This window comes from Octopus bimaculoides, chromosome 8 (genome assembly GCF_046866305.1).
Source record: "Octopus bimaculoides isolate indiv1 chromosome 8, ASM4686630v1, whole genome shotgun sequence".
NCBI lineage: Eukaryota > Metazoa > Mollusca > Cephalopoda > Octopoda > Octopodidae > Octopus > Octopus bimaculoides.
The window spans coordinates 97,258,830-97,283,965 of NC_142935.1; the positions used below are offsets into that span (position 1 = coordinate 97,258,830).

The 25,136-nt window shown below is 36.6% G+C and overlaps 1 protein-coding gene across 1 annotated transcript in view; it reads right to left on the bottom strand.

The window, feature by feature from the left end:
• Positions 1-904: 904 nt before the first annotated feature.
• Positions 905-25,136, bottom strand: part of LOC106880120 (putative U3 small nucleolar RNA-associated protein 11) — a 75,273-nt gene continuing 51,041 nt past the window's right edge. The window contains exons 7-8 of the mRNA XM_014929943.3: positions 7,854-7,964; positions 905-1,068 (exon numbers count right to left, since the gene is read on the bottom strand). Coding sequence (XP_014785429.1) covers positions 982-1,068; positions 7,854-7,964 — 198 coding nt within the window. The 3' untranslated portion in view covers positions 905-981. The remainder of the gene's footprint in view (positions 1,069-7,853; positions 7,965-25,136) is intronic.

Genomic DNA, 25,136 nt, shown 5'->3' on the forward strand with positions numbered 1-25,136 from the left:
AATTGAACACAAGTTAAGACAGGGAAACAGTTGATCTGTTTCAGAAAATAAAAAAATCACTAAAGAGAACAACAGAACTTCAGTAGTAACTTCGAAGCACCGGGGTGCGAATGATGGATGTTACGAGGTGAAAGTAAGAAAAAGACAAGAGATGCTTTAAGGTAAAGTTTTATGAAGAAAATTGTCATAAAAACTATGAAACATGAAACTTTTCTATCAGTTGTTAAATGGAAGAAAAGAAAGTGGTTTAGTCATGTGATTCACTACAGGGTGATTCAAAAGTCTCCATACATAGGAAGAAATTATTTTTTTATAAGAAACGGTTTATAAGATCCCCTAGATTCTCCGATCTGACCCCTCTTGATTTCTATCTTTGTGGGCATTTGAAAGGCATGGTGTATCGCAGAAAGATCATCATCATCATCATCGTTTAACGTCCGCTTTCTATGCTAGCATGGGTTGGACGATTTGACTGAGGACTGGCTAGCCAGAAGGCTGCACCAGGTCCCAATCTGATCTGGCAGAGTTTAAAAGTCATAAATCATTTGAAGGAACGCATCACCAACTCCTTTGCACAAGCATCACCAGATGTGTTATCACGAGTTCACAATGAGTTGGGGTTAACGTATTGCAATGTGTATTCAAAACAATGGTAACCATATAGAGCCTGTTAAAAAAAAACAAAAAAAAACAGTTCTTATAAAAAGATAAATTGACCCTGTGTATGGCGACTTTTGAATCACCCTGTATAATTCAAGCAAAGATGGTCACACATGAAGAAGTCTCAGATAAAAGAGACATAGGAAAACCACGAAGAGGGAAACTGAGCAACACTAACGAATGGCAGCTGTGTACCTCTGGTTTCCTCAATGAATAAATTTTGATTGATTAACATAAGAAAAAATTTAGGAAATATGCTTTATTATGTTCTAAAAAGAGTAAATAATTTCCATCTGGTCTTCTATTAGCTGTGGTGTACCATTATCTCTTCCGCTGGAATTTCCACCTGTACTGTGCTGCTCTTTTTTGAGTTTCTTTTGCAACTTTGGTCCGTTTTTCCTTCTTATTCTACACAAAAGAAAGAAATGAGATACAGGTAATTTCTTTAAAACAGTTAAACAAAATCAAAAGAACAGCAAAATTTATTTCCAGAATCCAACCAATGCAGTTTATGATGAAGGCTGTTGTTTTGTACAGCCCATCAACACCATCTTCCTCTTCATTTCCAGCTAAGGTTACCATTCCATTAAGCTCAGCCTCTCACAAGTCCTATTATTCCAACCAAATTTCCTTTAATAATATTTAAAAGCCTGAAGGCAGCAAGCTGAGCAAAATGCTTAGCACCATCCTGGTTGTCTTTATCGTTGTTGTTGTTTAATGTCCACTTTCCATGCTGGCATGGGTTGGACGGTTTGACTGGTCTATGGTCAAAAAAATTCCAACAATGACCACCCCCATCGATTTTTTTCACGCTTAATATCTAATGTACACTACATTTAGGAGTAAACACTGGCAGTGTTACTGTTGCACTGAAGGTGGGTCCACTTTGAGATGGGTCCACATTGAAGTGGGTCCACATTGAGATGGGTCCACATTGAGGTGGGTCCACTATGATCATCCTATATTTGAGACTGGTGCAACATAAAAGCAACCAGCACACTCTGTGAGGTGGTTGGCATTAGGGAAGGGCATCCAGCCATAGAAACCTCAGCAAAACAGATAACTGGTGCCTGGGTAGCCCTACAGCTGGCCAGTTTTCAGTCAAACCGTCCAATTCACACCAGCATGGGAAACAGACATTAAATGATGATGATGATGATGATATATATGAATATATATATATAGGATTGATCTGATGGAGTATTGGTTTGGCTGCTATTTCTAGCAGGTTCAGCAACTGCACAAAAGAATGTACCACAAATAAAAAAATTAACCTGAAAAAACATAAACCTATCAGGAATAAAGAAAACATCCGCAAGAGACTGTGTGTGTGTGTATGTGTGTGCAGAAGAATGGTAGCTGAATCAAAGTGAAAACAGAAAACCAAAGAACATTAACTTCCTGTGACTTTTATCAATAACAACAACACGAACAGTAACAAAGTTTCATATGTTATTTATAGTAGTTCAGACGGGTGAACGCTTCTACATGAGCAACACAAAGACTCCAAATGGTGATTATATACACATACGTAAGTATATATATATGTGTGTGTGTGTATATATATATATATGTGTGTATGTATGTATGTAGATGTATGTGAAATGCGGGTGTTTTCTCTTAAGTAACAATATCAAAAGATATTCAAATTTCTAATTTCTGATTAATTTCTCTAACCAGAAATTTCCCCCACCCCATCCTCCACCCCTCCTTGCTTTTCTTTTGAGAGTGTTAAGGGGTCAGCTGTGGGGTGATTTGAATACCTTAGCAGAGTTTGACGTAAATGAGGGACTTTGAGTAAGCACCAACAGATTATTTATGAATACATGCACACACACACACACACACACAAATAGAATATTTGTGTGTATTTACACATATGCATGTATATGTGTACATACATAGTTTTATATATATATATATATATATGAATATATATATATATATATATATATATATATATATATATATATATATATATATATATATATGTATATATGCATATGCATGATGATGTATAAATATGACTATATGAACGTGTGTGTGTAATTCTTTCTCCCCCTTTTTGCAAAGGAATATAAATTGGCGAGGGTGGGTGGGTGGGCAGATGAGGTGGGAGAGCAGCTTCGGAACACATTAGCAAGACAAACAACTCCTAGCCCACACATGTAAGTATAAATATTTGCATTCTATGTTCATTTTCTACATTAGCAGAGTGATGTATTGTGGAAAGGAACAACAACAACACCACCACCAACAACAACATCATCATCAACATCAACGGCAATCACACACAAAACAAAAAAAAAAAACCCAAAAAACAAAAGATTCAAAGCCAAGGGTAGATCTAAATGTGGTATTAAAGAAATCGTGAAACCTCATCTGCATATCTTACATAAAGACGCAGTAACTGGGAGCAAAGTTTCACAGTTTAGTGAAATAAAACAAAAGGGATCACAGCCAAAAATACAGGCGAATGTTAATATATTACCAGCACCAGGGAGCTTGACTCTGCGGCGGAACATTTCCATCTTGGTTTGATCTAGTGGCAGTTTGGTCTTTTTTGTTTTTTGTTTTTGTGTTTAGTTATAAATAAACTAGACATTCTTAACTAAACATGGGGGGGGATAAGCAATAAATTATTATTATTGTTGTTGTTGTTGTTATAAATATTATTATTATTGGGGGTAGATATCACCATTTTGGCACTTGTATTTTTTTTTATTTTTTCTCTTTTGTTTTTTTACTGAAAGGGGCAGGATGAAAGCTATTAAGATACTATTACTTCAGAAATGCTGTTACATAAAAAGATTTTCATGTTGAATTAACACACACAGACACACAGACACACACACACACAAAAGCATAAACAAAGACAGAAACAAACTCTCCACCCTGAAGGAAATTAATAATGTTTATATACAATGAAATATTGGATTAGCAGAATGAAAACAACACAGCATATATATGTATATATATACATATATATATATATATATATATATATATATATATACATATACACAAATATATATATATATGTGTGTGTGTGTGTGTGTGTGTGTGTATAACAATAGATAAATGAAGTAAAAATAAATAAATAAATAGCTGGGGTGAGCAAAGCACCCCAAAAGTAAATATCAAACGCTTTTCCAAACATCCACCTCCACCACCTCCTCGTCGTCCACCCACTTCTATGCTGAATATCAATTGAAAGGTGGCAATAAATGGGGTGGGGTGGGGCGGGGGGTTTCATTCGGAGAGGAAAGAATGGAAATAATAACACAGACTGGTTAAAATAAGACGAAAATAACAATACAGTGGCCCCTCCCCTCAAAAAAGAAAACAAAAAAAAAAAAGGTTGGGAAAATAAATAGAGAGAGAAAGAGAGAGAAAAAAATCAATTATCAAAGATGAAAAACTACCTAAAAATGTTGGTTGATTGGGAAAAAAAAAAAAAAAAGACACAAAAATAAATAAATAGAAATTAGCTTGATTATGGTGTAATAATTAGTTGAAATATGGTTTTGGTGGTGGGAACAGCTGGGAATGAACACAGTAACAACAATAAATAATGGCGTCGAATTTTGGCAGAAGGCCAGCGATTTTCAAGGGAAGGGGCCAGTTGGTTAGATCAAGCCTCTGGGCTCAGCTGGTACTTGTTTTATCGACCCCCCACAAAAGATGAAAAAACAATGTTGACCTCAGTGACATTTGAACTTGGAATGAAGACAGGTGAAATGCTGCAAAGCATTTTGCCTGGCGTGCCACCGATTCTACAAACAGGAGCAGCAGTTTCGAATTTTGGCACAAGGCCTGCAAATTTAGAAAAGGATGGGGCGGGGGTAGTTGATAACAATTCCCCCCCCCCCCCCCCCCCTCCATATCCAACCGGTATTTATTTTATTGACCCTGAAGGGATGAAATACCAATAAGTATTTGGCCCGAAATTTGAGGGGAGGGGGACAGTCGATCATATCAACCCCAGTACTCAACTGGTACTTAATTTATCAACCATGAAAGTATGAAAGGCAATAATAATAATAATAATAATCGTTGACAAGCCAGGGAGTTGCACTAGGGTCCAGTTATATATTTTGGCTTGTTTTTCTAAGGCTGGCTGTCCTTCCTAATGCTAACCACTGTACAGAGCGTACTGGGTGCTTTCCATGTGGTGCCAGTGTGGGTGCTTTTCATGTGGCAACTATGGCTACTGACTGGGCTTTATATTATCAACCACTGAAAGATGAAAGGCAGAGTCAACTCTGGAGGGATTTGAATTCAAAATGTGAAAAAGATTTACTGTTAGGTGTTTTTTTAATCCCTGCCAAATTAACTTGCTTTGCTTTCTGTCACTTAACCCTTTCATTACCAACATGGCTCTGGGTAGAAATGTCTTGTTTTCATAAGTTCTGAATTAAAATCTTCCCCTTAGTTACAATTTATGTTCCTAACACTAGCTGAATGATAACTAAGTTATTTTATTAAATTCTTTGTTATATTTAAAGTAATTGAAAGAAACACAGAGCATCTCAAAATAAATACAGTTACGAAAGGGTAAAGATAAAAAATAATATTGATTTTAAAGTATAAACGTGCTAGTGGCAAGTAAAAAGCACCATTTAAGCATGGTTGATGCCAGTACCGCCTGACTGGCCCTCATACCGGTGGCACGTAAAAAGCACTATTTAATCGTGGTCATTGCCAGTGCCACCTGACAGGGCCCTCGTGCCGGTGGCACGTAAAAGCACCCACTACACTCTCGGAGTGGTTGGTGCTAGGAAGGGCATCCAGCTGTAGAAACCTTGCCAGATCAGATTGGAGCATGGTGCAGCCTCCTGGCTTGACAGTCCCCAGAACATGTGACCATGTACTAGCTATTTCATTGGTTGGTGATATGTCAGGTGCTATGATATGTTGCATGTTGTCATCAACTTTGACTGCTTAACCCTTTCGCTACTGTATTTATTTCGAGATGCTCTGTGTATCTTTCAATTAATTTTAAATATAACATAGAATTTAGTAAAATAACTTAGTTATCATTAAGCTGGTATTAGGAACATAAATTGTGATTAAGGCTTGGTGGAAGATTTTAATTCAGAACTTATGAAAACGAGACAGAGCCAGTTTCAGCCGGGTTGGTAACGAAAGGGTTAACATACCAGAAACGAGAAGTGAGAGTAGACCCATGTCTAATCATTTGCGAAGGATTGATCTTGACTCTAAGTCACCATTCACAACCCAAAGAATTATATTAAATGAATTCTTTGGAAATCACAGCAGATCTATTGTATTTACTGCTCAAATTTAATGTTAAGGGTATATGTGTCTATGGTATACTCAACCATTTAGAATGCTAATTCAATGAATCTGTCAGTTCAGGAGATGAAACAAATAATTAACTGTCGAAGCTGATGAAGGTCCAGCCACTCTGTGTGTGTGTGTGTGTGTTTGTATATAAGTATGCGAATATGAATATATGCATAACAACACAAACACTGATATAATTTGGTCAGGTCTAGAGGTATGATTAGTGCTCTCTCTCTCTCTCTCTCTCTCTCTCTCTCTCTCTCTCTCTCTCTCTCTCTCTCTCTTTCACTCTCTCTCTCTCTCTCACACACACACACACATGACCGATACATAAAAAATCATTTAAATAAAATAAACCTTTGTCCCATATTATAATTAAATTTTTTCTGCTCAATTAATTTTATTTATATTTGTCTGTTACACATGGGACACACAATAACACACACACACACAGAGGCTTCAAAGCATAAACACATACTTTAGTAACAGGCAAACATAAAAACATACTCACGCATAAAATGTGAATGAAAACACACACAGAGTAAAAAAAAGGAGCAGGTTACAAAGAATCAATGAGGAAAAATTAAAAGGAAAACAATAGGGCCGAGGGGAACACACACACACACACACACAAAAGGGGAAAATACTTGGTGTATGAAATAAAAATGGAAGCATTACTAAAAAGATATGCGAAAAAAAAAATAGATAACACAGTAAATAATATATAAAAAAAACCCCTCGGAGATGTAAGAGAAAAGAAAGCAATAGAAAGAGGAAATAGTATATAAAAAAAACAACCTATAATAATAATAATAATAATAATAATAATCAGAAGAAAGAACCAAAATAATGATGACGGAAAACCCCCCCCCAAAAAATGAAAAAATCTCCAGAGAGAAATTTAGTCAAATCAGGGATAGACAAGAGTGTTTAAATCATTTCAAAAGTGTGACAGTGTTGTTTTGTAAAGCTTTCTCTACCTTTATTCTGTGTGGTGTTTTTTATTTTCTTCTAGGATATTGTGTGTATCGAGTGATAAATGTCAGAGATAGAGGATTGAAAAGAAGAAACGGAGGCCTAAATGGCATCATGGGATTCACTGAAGTAAAGAGGGATCGGTCTCCGGCTTTGTGTGTGCTTCCTGCAGTAGTGGCCAGTCAATGGTACATCGGCAGTTATCGAGGAAAAAAAAAAACAAACAAAAAAAACAAACCCTTCTTCTATCAACTTTTTTTTTTTTACCCCTACCTCCTCCAGATGAGAGGGAGGGAAAAAAATAAAAATAAAGATGTAGGTAACATCTAAGTATGAAAGAAAGGCAAAAATACAATTGTGTGTGTGTGTGTGTGTACTTAAAAAACTGAATAATAATTTGTTTTTTTTTTTTGGAGCTAAAGTAAAAAAAGAATCAACAAAAGCCAGAAAGTGCATTGATAGTAAAAAAAAATTAAAAACAAAGAGTAATAAAAGTAGGGTTTCTTTCTATATGTAAGGTTGTATGTGTGTGCACATACACACACACACACACACACATCATCATCATCAACTACTTTCTTTTTAGAGTTGACTTTTTCATGTTTGCATAAGTTAAAAGGAATTCACTGAAACACGTCTTCTATGGCTGGATGCCCTTCTTGTTGCCGATCTTTGTCTGTTTCCAAACAAGCTAATATTTCCCCTTGGTCGGACATGTTTTTTTTATGATGCTTTTTACATGCCACCTGCATGGGAGCCAGTCAGGCGGCACTGGCATCGACCATGCTTGAATGGTGCTTTTTATGTGCCACTGGCACAGTGAGCCAGTCAGGCCATCTTTTATGGAAACACCACAATTAATCCAGTCTTCAAAAAAAAAAAAAAAAAAAAAAAAAAAAAAAAATTACCAAAAGATTCTTCTGTTGTTGCATTTTTTCTTCAATAATTTTCAGGTTCTTTTCTCTTTCAAGACGTTTTTTCAGTAGATTGTATTGCTTTTTCTGTTCAAGAGCCAATGACTACAAGAGAGCAAAAAGAGAGAAATGGTAAGACTGATCATAACAAGAACCACATGTAAAAGAGTTCCATGAAGAAACATGGCTTTTATTTGTTTAAACAAAAATGTAATGTCTAAGATATTGGTTGTTTACAGCTTCAGACAAATTACTTTTGGGATATAATTATATTTCTTTATGGTTGAGTTCAAATCCTAGCAAGCTCTACTCTCCTTTTTGCCCTTCCAGGGCCACTAAAATATAATACCAGTCATGAGTTGAAGTTAATATAATCAAACGTTTCATTCCACCAAAATAGTGTCACTGTTGTTGAATTGCGGCAACCAGTGCTACTTGAATAAGGCTGTAGTTTGAAATCACTCTCCTGTTGATATTTAGAAGATGATTTACTTCAGTGAAATATAAAATGTATGGCTGACTATTTGAATGGCTCAAGTTGTAATCATAACGTCTTCATTGTGGGGCATAAAAATTTAGGACGTTAATGCTTGATAATGTTAGGGAGTTTATTGAAGAAGATTTAACAAATAGACTGAGAAAAACCAAGTGAAAGAGCCTTCCTTGCTGACATATATATTGTTGTTAACTATCACCTCAGTCTCTCTTATTTTCCTTTCTGCTCTGAACAAACTGATTATAAATTTTTCCAAGTAGTTGTGAGCATCCAGCCTTTATTGTGAAGTATGTTGTTCTAATATTTATGATTTGAATTTAACTGCTATGTTTATCAAGTTGAGTTAAACTTCCTTGTTAATACATAAATTTAACAGGTGTAAGAAAAACCAACAGAAATTGAACAAAGAAAACTAATATTTATATAATATAATTTCATTCTCTTCTAAGAGCACAGTCTCTTTCATCATTACGTTGCTCTGTGAAAATTCAATGAACGTGTGTCTGTGTGAGTTTATATAAATGAGGCATAAATGTAAGCAGAGCTACAAAAGCTTTCATTGTGGAAACCATTGCATAGACATATATCCCATTTAATTTCGATGTGAACAAACCAGATTTCTAAGTTTTACAACATTACAGCAACAAACATTTCACAAGTACCATATTGGATATAATAGAGTAAGCATTCATCTTAATCAAACAGAACAAAGAAATCACCGATTTGAAAGAATCTTTCCATAACGGAGGTGAGAACATCTGACTTCTAGCGGGGTGGCAGAAGATTCTGACTAATCTTTTTGAAAAGGTGAACATTATCAAAGAAAGTTGTTGTTAACATTAGAGAAATAGGCATATTTATCCAAAATGACAGTTCCATTATATTAAGCAAGTCTTTAAATCACGTCTCATTCATATTACTTTACCACACTCTTTTATTCTGTTGATCGGCACCCGATGTTACTGCTGAATAATCATACATTTCATTTTGACCTGATGAATACAATTAAATGACCAGAGAACCGTTAACTTTAGCTGCAATATCTAAAATGAATAATGTCAACAATAGCAAAACTAAAGAACTTCATCAACTCTTGAATGTCTTGACAGAACCAGAATGATAGAAGAACAAAAGAAAATAAATCCCCAATTAACTATTAACTCAAAGATGTCTGTGATAACGTGCGATAGTTTCTCTTTACACTTTCTTCTATTTATTACAAATGAAACTGTATCATATCATCTTCAACTGCTTAATAATCACAGTTTGGAAACCTGCCAGACAGCTGACCATTTCTTCTTTACAGGAATTCAGTCCAGCTACGGCCATTCTATTTATGATGCAAATGCTGCAACATGACGGTAAGATCTTGGTGAGCTGAGTGAACGATAGAAGTTCAATTTTCATTGGAGTGAGTCCATTTGTCCGATACCAGAGGGTTTCCAGAAAGACCAATAAAGGAGATTTTACATAAAATGCAGTACCCATGATGGGATTTGAACCTAACAGTCTTTAACTGGCAGTCTGTAACTCAACCAGCTGGGCCAGATGTAAATCCATACAAAATAACAACAATATTGTTGGAAAGAGAATAACGAATATGAAAATAAAAGCTGGAATATCGATATGCAATGTTAGTTTCCTAGTTGCAACATATTTCCAAAGACAGAATGTGAAGAGTTTCCAGACACAAAAGGAAACCCGTTCACACCCCAGTTAACCCTTTAATGATACAAATACGGAAAAAACAAAACCCAAAAAAAAAAAAAACCCAAAAAACCTGCCTCATCTTTTCTTTTGCTGTTATTATAATCTAATGTTGCTAGAAAGGACAGTAAAAAGTCAAACATAAACTATTGAAAAGATGATGATGATGATGATGTTGGCAGCAGTAGAGGGTGATGATGATGATAGTGATGGTGATGATGGTGATGATCATGTTCATGGTTGCTGTTGATCCTCTTTTATATAGCATTTCTATTTTTGCCCCCATTGTGTAACGCCATCAATAACAACAACAACAATTTCTTAAGCAGCAGCGAAAACAACTTCTAAAAGGCAAAGAGAGAGAGAGAGGTGGGGGAGGAAGCAGGGAAAGGGAGAGAAAGAGAGAGAGAGGTGGGGGAGGAAGCAGGGAAAGGGAGAGAAAGAGAAATGATTGGTCAATTTAGAAATCATTTCTTTTTTAAGCAACAGAATATGTCCACACACACACATACACGCATGCATAAATCTAATGCATTTCGTGAGAAGGGGGGGGGGACTGCACAATTTGACAAAAATAAATAAAACATTTCCTCCCACTCCCATTTACCTTTGTCTTCTCTCTCTTCTTTTTTTGTAACATGCTTACAGTCTTTTAAGGCAATGTAAAAAGTTAGCAGGTATAATGCATGTATATACGATATATATATATATATATATATATATATATATATATACATACATATATATATATATATATATATATATATATATATATATATATATATGTATATACATACATACATATATATATATATATATATATGTATATACATACATACATATATATATATATATATATATATATATATATATATATATATATATATATGTATATACATACATACATATATATATATATATATATATATATATATATATATATATATATGTATATACATACATACATATATATATATATATATATATATATATATATATATATATATGTATATACATACATACATATATATATATATATATATATATATATATATATATATATGTATATACATACATATATATATATATATATATATATATATATATATATATATATATATGTATATACATACATATATATATATATATATATGTATATACATACATATATATATATATATATGTATATACATACATATATATATATATGTATATACATACATACATATATATATATATGTATATACATACATACATATATATATATATATATATATATATATATATGTATATACATATTTGTGTGGGTGGGTGTATGTGCATGTATTTAGGTCTTCGCATACACCCACACACAAACAGACCCACGTATATACACACAGAGATATAAGGATGCGTGTGTATGTGTGAATGCGTGTATGGTAGTGACAAGTTGTGGCCAATATAGTGTGATGCATAGCAGCTTCCTTGTAAACTGGCCGATGAAGCATAACATGGCCCATACATGGCAAGATGATTTTCAAATCTTAACAACAGGAAAACAAGAAAGACAAAGTCTTTAGAGTCGAAAATCAAAACAAAAACAACAAACACCAACAGAAAATTCTTACAGAAACTCGTGTTTTACGTTAAGGCCTCGACAAGAGGTTCCTCAGATGTGTCTTTTGTCTGCTTAGTGCCTTTCTCTCTTTACTTGTTACAGACAGCTGTTCTCTGGTGTACAATTCCTTTAATAAACAATAAATGATGTTGGCACGGGTTGGTGGTAGGGCAATGGGGAAGACACAACAACAACAACAACAACAACAACAATAGCAATGATCACAACGGCAGAGATAACAACAACAATAACAGTAAGGGATGATGATGATGATCAGAGGAAAAGAATAGAAATTGAACTGAGTGGAATAAATTTAGAATTTTGTTGGTATTTTTGTTATTATAGTAATAAACCCTGAAAATCTGTGTTGTTTGTTAAAACCCCTGTAAATATCTGCATCCGTCCTCTACACAATAAACTCGGAAAATAGCTTCTTTTCTTTTTTGTCTTTTTGAACATTTTAAATGTCAACTTCAACTGTCTTTAAGATGTAAGAAGACATATAAGTGTGAATCTGGAGATGTGTGCCTCACATTCAGATGTATGGGAATATAGTCAAGCAGATGTGTGTAGGCGTGAGTATGTGTGTTTCTATACATATATACATACATATAAATACATGTTATATGTTTATATATAATGTATACATATGCATACACACATATGTGAACAAAGAACAATATATATATATATATATGTATATAGACCAGCAAACATGACAGAACATATGTGAATGCACAAGCTTGTGTATTTGGTGGCATAAATATATAAACATACAGACACACACATACATGCACGTGCATACAGGAAGTGAAAGATATAGGTAAACACACACAAACAACATAGATCAGTGGAGAAGTACAAGCAGAAGTCAATAATAAAGGGGAAAGTATGAAATGGCAGATTCCGTGAGCTGTAGTGGAAACATTATCGAATATACAACAGGATCATACTCTTGGATGAACGATTTTGAAAAGGTGCAAATTGTATGTCCTGTAGATATTGGCCAGATAATGCAGCTGTAGGTGTTTGTAAAAGTCAAAGATGAATATGTTGAAAGAGTGGGACAATGGTAGGGAGATGGAGAGAGAGAGAGAGAGAGAGAGAGAGAGAGAAAGAGGAGAAATGTCAAATAGACATAAAAGATGATGATACAAACAGAGAGAAAATATCACCGCAACGGATGAGACAAATACATTCTGGGATATTTCCCTACCATTTACTGATTTTTTTTGTAGTTGTTTACATTCCCTGACATGCATTTTGAATAGAAGATAAACAGACGTATATCAAGTGTATCCATCAATGGGTTAATTAGTGCAAACCAACAACCAAGGATTAACCCTTTAGGATTTTGATTACTCTCTCAAATATAATACTTGTTAATTCATGTTGTTTCGATCTCCATCTGCATTATTTTTCATAGTTATCAGATTTTGTGGGGGGTTTTTTTTTATGATGGTAAGGTGTAATTCAGAACAGATTTAGCTGTCATTTCTAGCAAGATGAGTAACAATCTAGAAGCTCTCCTCCATGTTTTGTGTTAATCAGAAGGTGCCTTGTTTGTTTAGCCACAGGTCAAACCTAATCGAGTCAACCAATGAGCCAAAACATTCTAACCACGACTATCCTTTCTTTTTAGGAAGGGTTACATTATCTACTGTGTCAGGTTGTTACCTCATATGATAGGATGTGATTTGGGGGAGATTTAGTTGGTATTTTTAACAGGTTGACTGCCCATATAGTGGTTCTCTCACAGCTATTTTAAAAGGGGAAAAAAATCTCTCTGCTTCAATTGACCAAACTAGGATTCAACACAGCATTTCAGGCTAATGAAAGCACCCTAATCCTAACCCAACTAACAGCTATTCACTCAACCAGCTGTGACTTCTGTCTGGGGCTACAACATATGAATAATTTATAGATAATTATTAGATAATTAGGTAATTTCCTTGATGGGAATCTAAGCTCTCTTCTTTCAACCAGACAAGAGCGTTAACCACTACAGTTTTAGGAAACTGCCATTGTTGATAATAAATTAAGCTCTCAGTAAATAATAGCAGTTGACAGGTTTAATTTGATGGCAGAAATTGTGGCTTTGGTGTAATGGTTAGCATGCTTGCTTAGTCAACAAGAGGCTGATTGTTTGATTTCCATTGAGGGCTGTTGCATTTCCCCTGCCATGCTAGTTTTAATTTACATATGCATATTAGTTAATTGATTAAAATTCCATATTATTGAGCATGTGTGTGAATGTCAGTGACTGTCAGCACGTAAGTGTTGATGTCAGTGACTGTCAGCACGTAAGTGTTCATGTGGTGTGTGAGTAAGAAATATGAGTGTGTGTGTGTGTGTGTGAGCGTATAAATATTCATGTATGCGACAATGTAAACATGAATGTGTGTAATATTAATGGACTTCTTTGTCTATTGCAAAATTTTTTGGAGAATCTTTGGTATTAAATCATCATCAACATCGAAGTTTAACGTCTGCTTTCCATGCTAGTATGGGTTGGACGGTCCGACTGGGGACTGGGAAGCCAGGAGGCTGCACCAGGCTCCAGTCTGATCTGGCAAGGTTTCTACAGCTGGATGCCCTTCCTAACGCCAACCACTCAGAGAGTGTAGTGGCTGTTTTTTACATGCCACTGGCATAAGGGTCAGTCAGGTGGTACTGGCATTGACCACGCTTGAATGGTGCTTTTTACTTGCCACCGGCATTGACCACGCCTAAATGGTGCTTGTTTCATGCCACTGGCACGGAACCAGTCAGCCAGCACTGGCAATATTCACACATGAATGGCGCTTTTTACATGCCTTTCAGGACAAGTGTCTATAAGAGAGAGTAAACTTGACAGATGCAACCCTACTACCGAATTTAGATTTTTGTGCTTGCTTGGATGACACCGTTAATCCTTAGCCAGGTTCTGCTTAAACTGCAGCTTGTTCCCATCATATCAAAAGACACATTGAATAGAATCTTTTGAACATCAGAATATGAAGTGAAACATTACAAATGGAGTGTTAACCACAAATAGAGGACAATAAATGTGGAATCAAATGACTTGATTAGTTTTCTCTGCAGAGAGTAAAACTTACATAATAATAGGATCACATCAAAGAATTACCTTCTGTCTTTTACTGGTTTCAGTCAATAGACTATGGTCGCCTTGAAGAATTTTTACTTGAATGAATTGACCCCTGTACTTATTCTTTTTTCAAAGCCTGGTTCTTATTCTATCAGTCACTTTTTGTTGAGCTGCTAAGTTACAGAGATATAAATGTATCAACACTGGTTGTCAAGTGGTGGTGGAGGGATAAACACAGACCTAAAGACACACACACAACATTTATGTATATATATATATATATATGCGATGGGCTTCTTTCAGTTTCTGTCTACCAAATCCACTCACAAGGCTTTGATTGGCTAACATATATCAGACGTGTTTTCTAATAAAGGCCAACATCTCTGTTTGTTGTTCAAGTCGCCAAATAAGCTTAAGCCCAGTTTCCCAATACTTTTTACAAATTCAACACCCCCTCCTCGCCCCTGCTTCCACAACATCACCTATCTCCTCTTTCTCTCACTCTGTATCCTCCCATCTCTCTCTCTTGTCCCCCTTCTCACACATACACACACACATTTGTGTGTATTAGAAGACACCTCTCTTATTATATATATTAGAAGAAACTTGTCCAAGATGCCACACAGTGGGACTGAACCCAGAACCACGGGGTTGAGGAGCAAGGTTCTTACTACACAGCCCAAATCTGTACCCAATAAGCCATTAAGGTGTCTAGCAATGTCTTCAATAGCTGAATCAAATATCACAAAAATAAGACTATTTCTGAGACCCCTTCTAACAGAATCATTCAAATAATCTCATTTCTCCGCCCACTGTTAGGTTTTCTTTCATATCACAACGAGAACAGACAAAAGAAAAACACAAGCACTCGTAATAAAATAAAATTATCTAATTTAAGTAAAATCTGATGGCACAAGGACGAGAATACACAGAAAACTATCAGTATTAATTGTTTGCCAATGTATGGATAACTTACAGTAGGTGATATTATCTTACAAGGGAGGCCTAAACAATAATGGCAAAAATAATTGGAAATTTCAGAAGAAACTGAACAAACGTGAATGTGTGTGTGTATGAGAGAGAGAGAGAGAGAGATGGGATGATGCAGAGTGAGAGAAAGAGGAGAGAGGTGATGTAGAGGAAGAAAGGGGGTGAGGAGGGTTGTTGAATTTGTAAAAAGTATTGGGAAACTGGACTCAAGCTCATCTGGGGACTTGAACAACAAACACACAAATGTTGGCCTTTCTATATGTTTCCTGATGCTTTTGTCATTCCTCGTGTCAGTTTTATTATTAACAACAGATCTGTCCTTTCGTTAAGTTAATCTGGGGAATAAGGGAGCAGGAAGTGTGACTGGTCGACAGACACTGTTGTAGCTATAATGGCAATGAGGAGAAAAGCTGTTGAAAATGAACTCAGTCTAAATAGAATGTTCAGCAGAAAATAGCAGGAGTATAATCTATATAATTGGCTAAATGACATCTTAAATACAACCACACAAGTAACAGCAACAAAACAGAGTTTTTGCAGTGTTAGGTTTTGTTTTTGAGGGTTTTATATATTTGATGTATTTTTTTTCTTTTTGTTTTTACTTTCCTCATTCTTCATTCTTGAACTCTTTTACCATGAAGATAGAAAAGAATGAAAGTATTTAAAACAAACAAACAAACAAACAAACAAAAGTGTGTAGATGTATTTTCAGAGAGTTGACCACCAGAAATGGTATTAATATCACAGAACTCTTTGGAGAATTGAACCATTTCCAAAATGGTAAAAAGCTACACCAATTAGCTGAGTGAATGCAACCATATATTGCTCAAACTCTAAGCAGGACACAAGCTGACGTTATAGAAATCTTTGTTCCATAGTAATATGAGTGATTGACAGATGGTGGTGATTGACAGATGGTGGTGAAATTAGAGATGAATAAATAAAAGACACAAGGATAATGGTATTTTCTACCACCATAACGCCAACAACATCCAGTAACAACTTCCATTTAAAGGAATGATAATGATGATGATGATGATGATGATGATGAAATTATGGTGGATAAAGAACATAATGATGGTGACAATAATGAAAATAAGATGATGATGATGATGATAATGGTGATAAAAGAGAAGACGAAGAAGTGACATAGGAATAAATGAACCAACAAGAAAGCTGTTAACCTGTTAGAAATAGCAACAAAATCTCTTTCTTAAATCAGACCCAACTATCTTTAGAGAAGGATATATTAGATAACACTAGGTTAAATACAGAATGCCTGAAAATAAGATGAATCTGCTTGGTTGAGACCTACCTAGGGCTAAACGGCAACAATTAAATATAGAAAAAAAAAAGGACAATAAATGAGAAGTAAACAATTGAGATGCTCTACAGTGAAGGTATAAACCAGGCATGGGTAAAGTTTTATGAGAAGTGGTTGGCACGAGACATGGCTCAGCATCAGGCAAAACGATAAATGTCGCCCTTTCAAAGCCTAGTCAGGCTCATGGGCCCGGTGTCCCGGTTTCTATGACATATATGTTCCCCCGCAGCTGGACGGGGACGCCAGTCCATTGCAGCGTTACTCAAGAAACAGGAAGAAAGAGTGAGAGAAAGTTGGGGCGAAAGAGCACAACAGGGGTCTCCGCTCCCCCTGCTGGAGCCTCGTGGAGCTTTTAGGTGTTTTCGTTCAATGAACACTCACAACGCCCGGTCTGGGAATCGAAACCGCGATCCTCCAACCGTGAGTCTGCTGCCCAAACCACTGGGCCATTGCGCCTCCACAGCATCAGGCAAACCACACTATTAAAATATTCAAAGTAAATTCTCGTTATGCGTGCCATTCAGAAAGTCCAGCAAGATGCAGCCCTGCAGCCCACCAAATCCTGTTAAAGTAGCCCATCCATTTTTGTCCCTCAATATCAGACTCTACTCAGCAGAGGGGTCTTGTTGTGCAGCTACTTGATGAACTTACGAGTGCTGGGGCCATGAGAAAAGCACCCAGCATGCGGTGAAGTGGTTGGTGTTAGGAAGGGCATCCAGTTGTAGAAACCATGTCAACATAGACAGTTGGAGTTTGGCACAGCCTTCTGGTTTCTTTATTTATGACTTGTCCAAGCAGTATGGAAAAGGGGTGTTAAATATGTTAAACGATGATGATTTTATATTTATATACATATAGGTGTAGGAGTGGCTGTGTGGTAAGTAGCTTGCTTACCAACCATATAGTTCCGGGTTCAGTACCACTGTGTAGCACCTTGGGCAAGTGCCACCTACTATAGCCTTGGGCTGACCAAAGCCTTGGGCTGACCAAAGCCTTGGGCTGACCAAAGCCTTCGGCCGACCAAAGCCTTGGGCCGACCAAAGCCTTGGGAGTAGATTTGGTAGATGGAAACTGAAAGAAGCCTGTCATATATATATATTTATATATGTGTGTGTGTGTGTGTGTGTGTGTGTGTGTGTGTATATGTTTGTGTGTCTGTGTTTGTCCCAACAACATCACTTGACAGCTGATGCTGGTGTGTTTACGTCTCCATAACTTAGCGGTTCAGCAAAAGAGACCGATAGAATAAGTACTAGGCTTACAAAGAATAAGTCCTGGAGTCAATTTACTGAAGCCAATGGCGATTTTGAATAAATTTACTCTACTATTTCAAGATATTTTTATGTAATTTTGGTAAATATATCTGTTGAAATGAGATTTCAGTGTTATTTTCATTTTTGCGTAATTTAGACAGCTTATTCAGTTCCCCCTGTGTGTGTGTGTGTGTGTGTGTGTGTGTGTGTGTGTGTGTGTGTATATATATATATATATATATGTATGTATTTGTAAATATGTATGAGTGTGTACGTATATGCACATCATTGTCATCAACATTTAACGGGTGTTAAAAGTCGATGATGATGATGATGATGTGCACATATATATACACAAATATATATATATATTTCTATTTTAGTAGAAGCAACAGCAAGACTCAAGGTCTGAGAGTTTTGTGTGCTGGCACTCATCAACATACATGTTTACAAATACATATGTATGTGTGTATGTATATATATATATATATATATATATATATATATATACACACACGTGCATACCTATACACACTTTATACACATACATACATGCATATATAATTTATATATACAATCTTTTGTTAAAATATACATGAATTTGTAAGTGTTCAATCTAACCCAAACCAACTTTAACCAACTTGTGTTAAGTTGAAAATATGGAACAAAAAAAAAAACACCCCCAAAAAACTCATCTTGTACAACATTAACATGTGAAGAAGCTCACAACAGAATTTCAGAATAATACTTAATCCTGAAATTATTTAATAAATTAATAATTTGAAATTAAAAAAAATAACTTATGAAATATGAAATTTTCTAAACTTATAAAGCCAACGTTGTAAAAGAGACAAGTATGGTATAATTGTGTATTCTGTATTTGTACAACTTTCTACTTACTTTCTGATAGATCACAAGTTTCTTTTCTTTATCCTATGTTTTTGGGTTGTTTTAATCCCACATTTTTATTTATCAAGCCTACTTCAAACTGAAGAACTCTTGTACAAGCTTTAGATTGTTCTATAACATTGTTTGTTGTTTGTCTGTAGCCTTCAGAACATTAGTTCTTGGCTTTCACATGAGAAATTATTAATAATGGTAATAAAAACCTAAAGACTGTGTTTGAAGAGTTTCCTGTTCAGAATTAGATAACAACTAAAAGTATCGTTAAAAATAATAATAATAATAATAATAATAAAAAAAGAAAGAAAACAAAACAAAAAAATGCAAACAAATCTCAGCAAAATAAAGGTTAAAAACAACAAAAAAAACCTTATCAAAAACAATATAAATATATATGATCAATAGTGTTTATATTCCATACTCTACAAGAAGTTCATTTTATTTGTAAAGTTTAATACCAAGTCTAGATATGTGTGTATGTGTGTCTGTATATATGTCTTTGTTTGCTGTGAATATAATGAGGAATTTTAAAATTCTATGATACATGATTGAAAACGAAAAAGAGAACCGAAAAGTTTATATAAAAATTTTTAAAACGAAAAGCCAAAGAAAAACAAAACTGTAATTTTAGAAACTTTAAAGATGCACAATATTCAGTAAAATAAAGAAGGAAAATAACAACAACAACAACAACTATAATAATAATAATGAGAAGAAGAAGAAGAACAACAACAACACAACAACAAACAAAAATGAATGTAAAATTTGAAAGTGAAAAATAAAGAAGTAGAAAATGAGAATCTCTCTTCAATCTACATCAAATTGAATTCATTATAGGAAAGAAAGACTCTTGTTTCTGGCTCTTTTTACTGCAATGATGCAACAAAATATAAGCATACATGTAGAATATTTGGAAACCATCAACACAAACACACACACACTTATACACATATACACATGTGCACACTCGCTCACACAAACATTAAGAGAAGCAATGTCTTTGAATTTCAGGCTGATTAAAGAAGAACTCAGTTTTAAGAGGATTGGATGTGAAAAATTTGACAATAAGATATTGTGATGATTATAGTGATTGGAAGAGGCTAGTAGTAGTTGCAATTAATCTAGACAACAATATAGAATCTATTCCAAAAGAATCCTTACCACTCTTCCTCCTCCACCACTACCACCGCCGCTGTCACAACCACCACCACGACTACTGCCACTACCAAAACTGCCCCGCCCTCAGCCCCCAGTTAGCTTCGACTATTATTGAAAGCTCTAACTTATATTATCTATAGGTTCTAAGCTGTTCCTATATATTATTTCAGTTGTGTCTCCCCTACTACTTCTTTCTACCTTACTGGCCTTATCCCTGGCACCAGGAAGCGTTCCATGGATTTCTGGATCAGCCCTGTTTAGAAGGTAACGAGTGATTAACGAACATCCTGCCCCTACTGGATAAAACGGAAGCCTGTCAACAGTTTTGTGCTCATAAGAGCATTTGAACCAATCACTACAGACTAATGATATACAACACACCTGCTTCTCAATGTAAAGAACATTTTCTACTCTAGGCACAAGACCCGAAATGTTTGGGGCAGGGGCCAGTCGATTAAATCAACCCCAGTACGCAACTGGTACTTAATTTATCAACCCCGAAAGGATGAAAGGCAAAGTTGACCTTGGCGGAATTTGAACTCGTGGCCGTTGCCAGTATCGCCTGACTGGCCTTCATGCGGGTGACACGTAAAAGCACCTACTACACTCTCTGAGTGGTTGGCATTAGGAAGGGCATCCAGCTGTAGAAACTCTGCCAAATTTAGATTGGAGCCTGGTGTTGCCATCCGGTTTCACCAGTCCTCAGTCAAATCGTCCAACCCATGCTAGCATGGAAAGCGGACGTTAAACGATGATGATGATGATGATGAACGCAAAGACAGGTGAAAGACCGCTAAACATTTTGCTCAGGGTGCTAACGTTTCTATCAGCTCACTGCCTTAAATGTATCTTCTTTTCTACTAAAGGCACAAAGCCTGAAAATTGGGGGAGGGTACCAGTCGATTACATCGACCCCAGTACGCAAGCGTTAAATGATGATGATAGTCACATGACATTACAAAATCCTTATACCTAATTATTCCTGATTATATATTCTCGTTAAGTGAGTTTTCCCTTTCTTCTTTTGGTTTAGTTATGAGGAAGAAGCAGGGCTTTTGGTCCTCACAGACCCTGACAGGGACAAATGAGGCCGACATGGTTAATCTTCCTCTTGAATAATTGCAAGTTTATCACTGCAAGACACAAAAAAAAAAAGAAGAAAAAACCACAACAAAAAACATGGGTATGGAGAGGTAGGTTGGGTGCGGGGGTTAGCATTGGCATTAGGATTAGGGTTGAACGTGGAGGGAGAACACACTACGAATGATGAGACGGGGAAGGAGAAACAAGTGAGTGAGGAGTACTTGAGTGAAGGTGACGCAAGACCAGGCAGTTTGGAGGAGCAGTGGCTGTTATAGTAGGAGAGAGAGAGAGAGGGGGAGTGAGGGCACCTATACTCTTTTACTTGTGGCCATGCTGGAGCACCGCCTTTAAGTCAAGCAAATCGACCCCAGGACTTATTCTTTGGAAACCTAGTACTTATTCTATCGGTCTCTTTTGCCGAACCGCTATGTTACGGGGACGTAAACACACCAGCATCGGTTGTCAAGCGATGTTGGGGGGACAAACACAGGCACACAAACATAAACACACACACATATATACATACATATATATGACAGGCTTCTTTCAGTTTCCGTCTACCAAATCCACTCACAAGGCTTTGGCCGACCCGAGGCTATAGTAGAAGACACTTGCCCAAGGTGCCACGCAGTGGGACTGAACCCGGAACCATGTGGTTGGTAAGCAAGCTACTTACCACACAGCCACTCCTATGCCTATGTGTGAACAATTTAATGTAATCAGTCTCTATATTTACCTCCTGCTTAATAGAAACTCCAGCCAGTTGGCCAACACCTATTGTTTAAAGAAAGGCTCTGTATGAAATATTTGATGTTTATGTTTCCCATCATACGCGAACATCTTTGACTTTTAGCTTTTTACCAAATTGACTAATTAACTCTTACTGACACAAACCACTAATAAACACCTTCCTTAAATTATACTAATTACACTTCATCAATACCATATTAATTATACACTAATTATACCCTATTAATTTTGTCTAGCTATAACTCTTTACAGTCAAGAAGTGACATCAATAAAGGAAAAAAAAAACAATAAAAAGTTCCATTAGATATTATCTGTGAAATTTTATTTTATTTTCAGTTAGTTTTGCAGAACTTGTGCAGATCTTTACAAAGCTAAGCAAGCTGTTTATATTTGCTATGTCAATATCTCCTGCCTGATCAAGACTTAAGCCAAGTTGTTCAACGGACACTGTGATATTTGAGTTATTGACAATCTCCCTTGGCACTTGCATTCTGCTACAACCACCACCCCACCACCCCACGGAAAGAACTTGTTTAAGACTCTGGCCAGTCTCGATTCAATCTCCTTCGATCCAATGAGATTTACAACAGCATCCCACGGGACCGATCTCTGCTAACAAAAGCCTGAATCGGTCTGCGGTCAGAGAACCAGCTGTTGTCCAACGTTGAATGTTGATTCTGCACAGCACCTCTGTCACCTGCAATTTATTACAAGGGTGTCTTCATAAGTGAGAAATGCTGCAACATGACAATGCACTGCTGCATCAGCACTAACAAGATGACAGAAGCATGGAGAGAAAGGCTGGGAAGGAGATAAGAAAGGAAAGGAAGAAAGAGGGAAAGAGCATAATGAATGTAACCACCATTAAGACCACCATTACCACTCTGTTCTAACAACCTGTGCCATTTTTATTACCATTGTTGCTACCATCATCAACACCATTATCATGGCTTCTAACAACCACTGCCATTATTGCTGGACGAAACGACCGACCATCACTACTGATGCTACCATCACCAAAACATACACAGAACTCCTACTACAACCACAACCAACACACTCCCACCATCATTTCTTGCTATACCACCGCTGCCGCCATCACCACCACCACGACCATCACCTCCAAACTTACTGCCACTACCACTACTATGACAACGACGACGACGACGACGACCACTACTACTACCGTCGTCATCATCACCATCACCACCACCGCCACCAGCATCACCTCCACACTTACTGCCACTACCACTACTACTACTACTACTACTACCACCACCACCACCACCACCACCACTGGCGCCATCACCTCCACAACCACTATCACCACTACTACCACTGCCACCATCACCACCACTGTCGTCGTCATCATCATCATCATCACCAGCACCAGAACCAGAGCTCAGTGACTCAATAGCACCAAAGCCAGCCACAGTAGTGGGAGCTAACACAAATGGACCATGTCACTGAAGACTGAGAGGGTGGCGAAGCAGGACGAGGAGGAGGAGGAGGAGACGGTGGGCAGCAGATCAATTTCTAACACAGCTGTACAAGGAGCGAGGTTGGCAGAATGGAGAAGAGCAGAGAGGCAGCGGCGGGAGTGAAAAATTGCTATTAGAAGAGGCAGAGGGGGAGAAGGGATGAAGACAGAATGGAAGGAGGTGAAGTTCACAGGGAAGCAGAGGTGGAAAATGGTAAGGGAAGGGAAAGGACGAGGTGAGGCTGCCTTGTGTGCAAACACTGGCCAAATTGAAGATGTTGTTTCTTCTAACTCAATCAGCCAACCCAAAGACAGCTTGAGATTGTTAGCTAAATTACTACAGATAGATATGCGGCAGTGATTTATCACCCACCCCGCCACCAGCACCACCACCACCACCACGATCTGTATTATTTGCTTTTGTGTCAAACAAGCAGAGAGATGAATTAGGGAGCATAAGCAGGGAGAGTTGTTGTCTGTGGCCCTTTGAAACTGCTAACAGCAACACCTTATGTCTAACAACACCTTCGCATATAACAATTAGAGCCAACCTATTCAAACGTTCTTCTCATGTAGATTGCTTCCACACCAAATTTCTAAGCCTAGACACACTCTTACTTACAGTTACCAAACACCCAGAACTTTTATTTGTAATAACCAACTCAATCAAGCAAAAAAATAGACAGGAAATTTTCTCAAAGAATAATTTCATATTTCCTTGATTTTTAATTTTTTTTATTTTTCCTTTGAAGAGTTTAGTTGGTATTCTACTGCCATAATTCCTCAACAATTAATAACAAAATAACCAAATGAAGTTGACAACTTTTTTTTAACTAAATAAGGATGCATTGAACAGTACTAACTTCTGATCCTCATTTTCATTTACACTGGATGTGTGTGTGTGTGTGTGTGTGTGTGTGTGTGTAAGTGAGCCAAAGTGGCTGATTAAAAAGTTCATTTAGTAACAACATGGTTCTGAGTTCAATCTTACTACATGACATCTCTGGATGACCAATGGTTTGTGAGATTTGACAGACAAAAATTGCACCCCCCCCCCAAAAAAAAACCCCAACAATAAAATAAACATCATGTATATATGCACACGCACACATATATATATTTACATGATCATTGTCTTTTAATATCTGCCTTTCATGCTGGCATGGATGGTTTGCCAGGATCCAGCAAAGGATAGCACCATGGTCTAATGTCTTTGTCATAGTTTCTACAGCAGGATGCCCTTCCTAACACTAACCATTCTACAGAAGGTACTGTGTGCTTTTTTCTCATAGCATCACCTTTAGTGAGGCTGCCATGTAGCTGCAAGCCTAAGGTACCTACAATCAATAATCCCTCCGACCATGACTAATCTAATCCTTCCTACCATGACTAAACTAATACCTCCTACCATCATTAAACTAATCCCTCCTACCATCACCAAACTAATT